Here is a 9,038-nt window from a genome sequence, read left to right as displayed (position 1 = left end):
CAGAATCCCAAATGTGATCGATCATCTCCTGAAAAAAGATAACACAATGAAAAAAAACGTCCCTGGTCTCGTCAATTGCTAATTAAGTGGACACTTTTTTTGCCCAAGTTTTTCCCTCTCCACTGACAAGTCACTCTTCTTTTTTTTTAAAGTTTCGAGAATAACTATCTTTATTTTTCGTTAGTGTTCAAAACACACCCTTTGTTTTATCTCTTTCCCCCAGACTTAAATCTAACGTAAATTTCATTTTATCCTGCTATCATTTCCTTTGTGTTCCGGAAAATCGCTGAAAAATATGTTAACTAGATTTCCAGGGTCTCAAAAATCTATATAACGGAAGTTTTCTTTGGATGGTGAGTGTTCCAGTTGTGGTGTTGAAAAATGATGCGATCAGACAGGTAGGAAACATTTTAATTTTGAAAATTTGATCTCTTGAACCTCTCAAAAATCAAAAATTGTTGAATTGTAACATCTTTTCCAAAAATTGTTGTTCTGACTTTGACCAGAGCATCTTTGAGCTCATCAATTTTTGTGCTTGGACGCTGTGACACGGTCGACCGCAAAATTTTGAATAAAGTTTTTCTAGGAAAAGGCGACCAAGTTGCCCTAGCGTATTTACTATAAAACGGACTGATTGGTCCACGCAACCTACCCGCTAACCGGAAAGCGACCCATCAGGCCCGCATCATATCTTGATTTTTAAAATGAATTTCTCACCTTTGAGCTCTGAACATATAGACCTTTTATTACTGGAAATTATCCTTTGAGCGATCGATCACGTCTCGAAATTAATTCAAAATCCATTGAATGCATCTAGAGTTGATTCTAGAGTCTTCGTAGTCCATACAAGCTAGTCAGAACTGACTAGGGAGTTAACTGAGCATGATTCCGAGTTACAATTCATGACCTATATCATTAGAAAGCCCATAAAATTTTGATTCGGACTATGTTTTCTGTTTTTGCGAAACGGCAGTGAGCTTCGAGAAAATTAGGTCGAAAGATAATTTTCAGTTGACTTCTAGGCTGTACTTTGCATTGAAAATCGACGCGAGACGAAGTTGAATAAAGTTCCGCGTTGAAGCGCTGGTCTAATTGAAATCTCGATTCTTCTGATTTTCTATGAAATCCAATTATATATTTCATAATTTTCAGAAATGGACCAACAAACCGATGAGCAGATTAGAATGAATACATCGGCGGTGGCGATTTCGGTAGTGGGAATTATATCCTCTCTTGTCACATGTTTCACGAATGTTATACTATTAAAAACTTATATGAAGTGAGTCTGGAAATTAATTTTAGACATTTTGGACATTCACATTTTCCTTTCAGAAAGAAAAATGACATGGCTCTATTCTACTACCGATTCACTTTGGATGTGATATTAGGAGCACTGGTTGCTGCTTCTCTACTATTCGCAGTACTGTATTCATATTTTTCCAGTGAACTTTCTGAATATCAAAATTTCATATTCTATCTATCGTTACCAGCGTCAAATGTTGGAGCATGTCGGTCTATAGTGACACTGTCAGTGGCAATTGAGAGAATGGTGGTGAGCAGGTTTTTAGACTTATCAATAGAGCGTATTTGCTGCCTTTAAGGCCGCCTATGCCCCAATATTCTTTCACAACTATCGCCACCGCTGTCCAACCGTCATCATTCTTATTCTAGCAGTGATTTTCGGTTTGACGGAAGACGTGGTTCTATACGAGTTTTGCAACTTTCATCTGAATGTTCCCAAAAACTGCGCTACCTTTGGTTGCGCTATAAACTCTTGTTTTTTGTACTATTGGACCACTCATAAATCTGTAAGCTCTCTTGAAAGTTGGCAATAATGATTCTATGTTTTTCAGACAATTTTCGCATTGAACTTTGTATTTTCTTTGCTATTGTGTATTAAGTTATTTATCATTAACAATGTAATGAAAACTGGAAAAGTCGAACTTTCAAGAGTGAGCTCAGTTGTTCTTTTTTTTTTGTTAATGAAGAATCTGAAAATATTCAGGCTAATCGTCTTGCACTTATTGATTCAGCCATGGTGTTTATGTTTGATTTTATGCCCAGTTTCATTGCAAATCAATTCTCAACAACTCAATTTTTCAGTTTCCAGGTACTACCTGCATTTTTCCTAAACCATAATTTTTCGTTTTGAAGAACATTGGACCGTATGGAACAGTTGCAAAACTACTCGGATGTGCTGTTGAAGCATTCCTGGTTTATCGGAAAATGCAAAAAGGAAAAAAATCTAGTACTGTAGAAAATAGTCGAACAATGGGTCGGAATTCGAAAAGGAAGATCACCGAAGTTCGGGTTAACTGATAAATGTGTTTTTTTTTGAAGAATAAACTAGCCATATCAACAAAACGGTTACTGTAGCTAATAACAGTTAAATGACAAGGAGAAATACTGAAAGAAAATTTAAAAAATTGGTCTTCTGGAAACAATAAATATTCAATTTTGGTTTTTCGTAGGCTATTTTCGCTTATCAGCTCTCCCTCCACATCTCTTTCCCTTCACTTCTCTCGTCTCCTCCTTTCTCTCGCATTTTCATACGTCATGCGAAGCCCACTTCTTTGTCGCCTCATTGGCTCAGTGGCAGAGCGTCTGTCTAGTAAACAGAAGGTCGCTGGTTCGATTCCAGCATGAGGCACCGATCTTTTTCTTTTTTTTATTTTATTTTGAAAAAAGTTATTTTAGAAAATGCCTTTTTTTGCATTAGTACCCATTTATATGTAGGAAGTAGGTAGTAGGTAAACAAATATCAATGTTTTTCAATTTTGAAAAAAGGAGGGAATTTAAAAAGTCAGAAAACAAAGTGTTTCTTTAGGGAAAATGTGATTCTTGATCTAACACTGTGGTAATATTGCACAACGATGTGTTGACCGCGTCTGCGTCTCTTCACTATTCATTCTCCCTCCCTGTTGACTTCCTCCAACCCAATGAAATAGTGTGTAGGATGATCAGGGAAACCTTAAAGTAATTCTATCTCCACTCAAGTATAAATAAGACAGATTCGTGTGTAGTTAACTCATCAAAAGTTATGATGAACAGTTTATCAATCGATAACTTTTTCATATCTATGACAGTAACCGAGTTAAGTTGGGTCAAACTTAATGTATCAAAAAATCAACTTTCAAGAAACACTTATCAGAACTGTTCGCCATACATCAGAGTCATATTTCCAAGCAGAGTTTATTTAAAACAAAAACCGTGATAAATCATTTATCATAATATCACCAATATTTTATTGATTTGCAGATTTTCGATACCTTTCATATAAACCGAAATAATTGAGCTCAAACAGGGGTGATCTTCAATTAGAGCAAATATATACGTCTACCGTAACTTCCTTCGCAAGCCGTCAACTTTGACCCCATCTATCTCATTTTCTGTAAAAGATATCGAGAAGTGGTCAACTGACAAAATGTTTATCACAACGTTAAAAATATTTTTTCCGTTAGCTACTTTTTGATATCTTTTACGGGAACCGAGATAAACTGGGTCAAAGTGAGGGGCCCTTTTATTACAGGTTTCGCGGTACCTAATTTCTAATTTTTTAGGGATATCCAATTGGTAAATATGTGCATAGATCTATGGTTTGGCGGACTTGCAACTACAACAAACACTACCACCTGGGCAATCAGTTTTGTTCTTCAGAATTTAGAAGTTCAGGATAAGATTCATCAGGAATTGGATAGAATCATTGGAAGTGATCGACTGATAACAACTGCTGATAAGAATGACTTGCCGTATTTGAATGCATATATCAATGTGAGCTCTTTTTACAAGCTAAAAAATTCCTAAACTTTTTTCCAGGAATCACAGCGATTCACCAATCTAGTCCCATTGAACGTTCCACACGCGACCACTCGTGACACCGTTATCAATTGTTACAGTATCCCTAAAGGAACCGGAGTCGTTGCACTAATTAGTACTGTCATGAATGACGAATAGGTGTTCCCAGAGCACACAAAATTCAAGCCGGAGCGATTCCTAGATGAAAATGGAAAACTCAAAAAGGTCGAAGAGCTGATTCCATTCTCGATTGGAAAACGGCAATGTCTAGGAGAAGGACTTGCCAGAATGGAGCTATTTCTATTCATCTCCAATTTTTTCAATAGGTATCAGGTACCGTAATCAAAAGTTTTTGTAAAGAAAAAAAGAATAACTTTAAGATTTCACCTTCGAAAAATGGACTTCCATCTATGGACAAGAGCAGTATCTCCAGAATTGAGACTAGACTGTTTTCAGCCGTTTTGAAGCGAAGAAGATAATATTGATAATATATTTTTCGTAATAAAATCTTCGAATATCTGAAAATAAATACTCCAAACTCTTATTATTGTGTTATCACTCTTGTCCGCAATCAATGAACGTTGAAAGCTAGGTTACTGTTTAAAGGCGCATTTAGAAACGCATAAAGGAACTACAGTATTTTTGAGCCAATTTATCTCGGTTCCTGTTTAAGATATCAAAAAATAGTCAACTGATAAAGTGTTGGTGATTTTATGAGAAACGATTTATCAGTTGACAACTTTTTCATATCTATGACAGTAACCGAGTTAAGTTGGGTCAAACTTCAGGTATCACACAATCAACTTTCAAGAATCACTTATCAGAACTGTTCGCCATACATCAGAGTCACATTTCCAAGCAGAGTTTTCTTAAAACAAAGATCGTCGATAATTCGAACTAATACTCCATCTCATCACCATCAAAACACTTTAAGAGGCAGAAACTACGAAACACAGCCTCTCACTCTGCGTCTCAATTACCCCATACTCTCTAACTTCCTTCTACTGTTATCTACTGATCTGAAAAAGACTGTGGTCTGTGTCTCATTCTCGTGTCAGAAACCATGGAATACAATTCTCCTCATTATATAAAACACAAACATCCTCGTGTTTTCTATATTTTCAGTCTACAATGTTTGTGATTTTGTTCTTCACAGTGTTCGCTGTCTATTTGGGCTATGAATTGTATTGGAAGCGTCGGAATCTACCACCTGGTCCATGTCCATTGCCAGTTTTTGGGAATTTATTGTCTATTAATAGCCCACCACCTGGATACGCTGCATTTGAAGGATGGACCAAGAAGTATGGAGATGTGTATACATTTTGGATTGGTAAGTGTAACGAAAACACACAATACTCGGCAATTGCCGAAAAAAAATTTCGGCAATTTCGGCAACTTTCGGCAATTTTCGGCAACAAAATTTTTGCGTCTTTTTTTAGTAAAATGGATACGTAACTCACCTGAAAATGCTTCTATCAGGCTCAGAACTACGGAAAATGTGTTTCATAAGTTCCTTAAAAAAGTAATTACAAAAATTGGCAACTCAAGACAACATTTTTTATACAAACTATTTCTCTTTAGCAATAGAGGGTATTCCAATGGTTGAAAATATTTGTTCCGATTGTGAGTTTTGAAAATAGTGCGCTCAACTTGTTAGGCAACTCACGACACACGTTCCCTAGAGATTTGAGACAGATTGGATAATTTTTTTTGATGAGTTGTGACTCATGATATCTATTTTTCTCCTATGCTCACAAATTTGAAGCCCATTTTTAGATCCGATGCAAGTATTTTTGATGATTATTGGGACACATTTCCTCTAAAATTCACTCTGAGGGATGATGGTATATTCAAAATTTGATTTTTCGAACTTCGAAATCATTTTTTTGACTAAAAAATTGTGAAAATCTCTAAATTCAAAAAAATTCCAGTAGCCGATATTGCCGAAATTTTTTTTGCCGAAATCGGCAACGGCAATTCGGCAACTTTTTCTTCGTTGCCGATTTCGGCAACGGCAAATCGGCAACAAAAATTCGGCAATCGGCAATTTGTTGCCGCACAGGCCTGACACACACAGATAATTTGGTGATTGTTATTAGTAAATTTTGCAGGAAGCAAACCCCATATCATGATCAACACATACGACAAAGTGAAAGAAACGTTCATTCGAGACGCCGACACCTACACCAACAAAGTTCGACTCCCAGCACTCGACCTATTCCGTGGTGGAGATCATGGAGTCATTGACTCGAATGGTGTCAAATGGAGGGACCATCGTAGGTTCGCGCTAACTAGTTTAAGAGATTTCGGGTTGGGAAAGAACCTGATGCAAGAAAAAATCCTACTTGAAGTTCAAGATGTCTTTGCCAAATTTGACGCTACTGAAGGGAAAGAAACGGAAATTCCACCAACTTTTGATAACGCTATTGCGAATGTCATCAATCAACTTTTATTTGGGTATCGCTTTGATGAGGTACTCCAAACATCCCAGGGTATCAAAATCTATTTTCTTTAGACCAAACAAGACGAGTTCCAAGAGCTCAAACAAATCATCGATGCTCCTCCAGAACTGTTCGGAAAGCTTCACATGTTCTTGGCCATGAACATTCCGATCCTGGCAAAAATAATGCCCGAATCGTTGTACGAAGCTCCTTTCAAAGATTTTCGGGACTCTGCTTTTGCATTTTTCCGGGGGCAAGTAGAGAAGCACAGACAGCAGATAGATTTCGAAGATCTAGAATCTGAAAATTCGGATTATGTAGAGACATATCTGAAGGAGCAAAGGAAGAGACAAAATGAAGGAGACGAAGAGACGTTCAGGTGAGTCTGACTATGAATCTGATAGTGAGGGTTTCAAATATCGCCCTTCTTCATTTACGACATCGGTATCTAGCCGAGCTGGCAACCGCGTAGCTCACCCGCATTCACTCTAATAGGTCTCTATCTCGGTTGCTGTGAAAGATATCAGAAGGTGTCAACTGATAAAATGTTGCTAATATTATGATAAATTTTTTGCCTGTTGACCATGTTTTGATATCTCTTACAGGCAATGAGATATCTTGACTGTTTTGAGCCAGTTAATTAGAGTCTTCAAACGTCCCCCTGAAATTCGCGTTTGAGCTTAATTATCTCGGTTGCTGTGAAAGATATCAAAAGCGTTTCAACTGATAAAATGTTTATAACAATCTCATAAATATTTCATCAGTTGGTCACTTTTCTGGGCCTCTAACAGGAATCAAGATAAACTGGGTCAAAGTTAATGACCCCTAATGCTCCTGATAATTCCTCTTTAATTCTGAGCACTCTCAAAAAGAAACACTTTTTCAGCAATATCCAACTAGAGAACATGCTGATGGATTTGTGGTTCGCTGGTCTTGGCACTACTACAAACACCACTACATGGGCATTGAGTTACATTTTGCACTATCCAAAGGCGCAAATGAAGATCCATGAGGAGCTGGATAGAGTCGTAGCAAGCGATAGACTTATCACCACCGCTGATAAGAATGACTTACCGTATATGAACGCTTTTATTAATGTAAGTTTTGGTCCAAGTTACAGTATGCTTAAAGGTGGGGGGGACATGAAAAAAATAATGTTCTTGAAATTCCGTTCAAAGATGCCTCTCGAGGAGTTAAACTTGTGAGGGCGGTGATTGAGGGTGCGGCGCCGCTACCGACTGAGCCACGCGGGCAAAGAGAAAGCGCCCGCCCGATTGCATACATAAAGGCGAGGACGACAGCTGTACGCAGAGTGACATTAAGCGTTGTACACCGTTACGGTAGAATGCATACTCTAGCTACAAAAAAACTACGAAAAATCTCCTGTCCCTCCACCTTTAATCAGATTTGTTTTTCAGGAAACTCAAAGATGCACGAATCTTGTCCCATTAAACCTTCAACATGAGACCACCAAGGATACCGTAATCAATGGGTATCATATCCCTAGAGGAACTGGAGTTGTCGCTCAAATTAGCACTATTATGAATGACGAGAAAACATTCCCACATCATGAATCTTTCAAGCCAGAGAGATTTATAGATAAGAATGGAAAATTGAAAAAGGTAGAACAACTTGTTCCATTCTCGGTTGGAAAACGACAATGTCTGGGAGAAGGACTCGCTAGAATGGAACTATTCCTTTTTATTGCCAACTTTTTGAATCGATATGAGGTAAATAATTAGAATGGGATGGTGAATTCGAAAATTAAAATTTTCAGTTATCCCCATCCAAGCAAGGGCTACCGTCATTGGAGAAGAAGTGTGCAACTATGGTCGAGCCAAGAATATTCTCTGGAATTTTGAAAAAGAGAAGATAGATTATTGGTTTTGCATAAATTGTACATATTTATTGTTTTTGAATAAATTGGGAATTCGTCGAAATGATCTTTAGTCAGCTCCGTCCAAAGAGCGTCATTTATACTCGGTCATACTCCTAATCTCGTCAATCAAGATTCCCAGATGACGGTGGTGGTCTTCAATTTCCTCCTTATAGTCGATTGTCTCTTCTGTTTTTCCTATGACTCGTGCAAAATTGAAGAATAATTTTGGAGAGTAGACGTCAATGGAGCGATTCAGAAGACCCTGAAAGTATGAGCTTCATATTGTATAGAAAAGCCGAACTCACATCGATCGGACCCAATTGCTCTTCCTCAATTCTATATCCAGGTAAATTAAGGATTGTCTCTGTGAGAAAAGAAATAACCGTTCCTGTGTTTGCTGCCCATTTTATCATCCCTTCCTGAAATTGTATTGTTTTCAACTGATGGAAAAGTTCCTAACTTACAACAAGCACTGATTCATTGTTTTCTTGTTTGAACTGCAAATTAGAAAACTTAGTTTGTAAATAAAACTATTCGGAGACCTACATTTTTCAAAATTCCAGCCAACGTGTCTTGAAGATCACCAAGAGCTCCCAACAAATTTTGGAATATTTCCAGCTTGATGGCTTTAGGGACTAGGCCAATGACGCAATCTAGTTGGAGTTTGATTCCATTAAGTTTCCTACAGACTTTGTTGGAGAGAAGAATTCTGAAATATTATTCATGGCCTTTTAAAGGGGGACTCCGACCAAAAAATTTTTTGCATTAAAATGTGTTAAAACTTATCTATTTTTCAAATATTATTGCGAAAAAATTCAAAGAAAATCCGAAATCCCCGAAAAACGCCGTGGAAAAGGAAGAAAATTCAAAAAAAGGTGCCGCCAGGGGACGAGGATTTTCAGTGAGAAACCTAGGCCACGGCA

The 9,038-nt window shown here is 37.5% G+C and overlaps 3 protein-coding genes and 1 non-coding gene across 4 annotated transcripts in view; 3 read left to right on the top strand and 1 right to left on the bottom strand.

Moving 5' to 3' along the window:
• Positions 1-1,154: 1,154 nt before the first annotated feature.
• Cbr-srbc-19 lies at positions 1,155-2,319 on the top strand (the record flags this gene model as incomplete). The annotated part of the gene is made up of 6 exons (XM_002635597.2): positions 1,155-1,279; positions 1,333-1,552; positions 1,602-1,808; positions 1,854-1,952; positions 2,006-2,110; positions 2,155-2,319. 6 exons carry the CDS (start codon positions 1,155-1,157, stop codon positions 2,317-2,319), a joined length of 921 nt encoding a protein of 306 aa, XP_002635643.2.
• A 259-nt stretch (positions 2,320-2,578) lies between these two features.
• CBG28804 lies at positions 2,579-2,650 on the top strand. The gene has a single exon. It is a non-coding gene (tRNA).
• A 2,276-nt stretch (positions 2,651-4,926) lies between these two features.
• On the top strand, positions 4,927-8,112 carry CBG21837 (the record flags this gene model as incomplete). The annotated part of the gene is made up of 5 exons (XM_045236724.1): positions 4,927-5,125; positions 5,907-6,268; positions 6,311-6,615; positions 7,123-7,333; positions 8,014-8,112. The coding sequence occupies 5 exons, from the start codon at positions 4,927-4,929 to the stop codon at positions 8,110-8,112; spliced, it is 1,176 nt and encodes a 391-aa protein (XP_045097404.1).
• A 94-nt stretch (positions 8,113-8,206) lies between these two features.
• The window catches only part of CBG21836, a gene marked incomplete at both ends in the record, with an annotated part of 3,314 nt that continues 2,482 nt past the window's right edge, over positions 8,207-9,038 (bottom strand). Inside the window, 4 exons of the mRNA XM_045236723.1 lie at positions 8,207-8,377; positions 8,421-8,534; positions 8,580-8,612; positions 8,662-8,824. Of these exons, the coding sequence (XP_045097403.1) occupies positions 8,207-8,377; positions 8,421-8,534; positions 8,580-8,612; positions 8,662-8,824 (481 nt within the window). The remainder of the gene's footprint in view (positions 8,378-8,420; positions 8,535-8,579; positions 8,613-8,661; positions 8,825-9,038) is intronic.

This window comes from Caenorhabditis briggsae (genome assembly GCF_000004555.2).
Source record: "Caenorhabditis briggsae complete genome, chrV, whole genome shotgun sequence".
In the NCBI taxonomy this organism is placed as follows: Eukaryota; Metazoa; Nematoda; class Chromadorea; order Rhabditida; family Rhabditidae; genus Caenorhabditis; species Caenorhabditis briggsae.
This window is presented reverse-complemented; position numbering and strand designations above follow the sequence as displayed.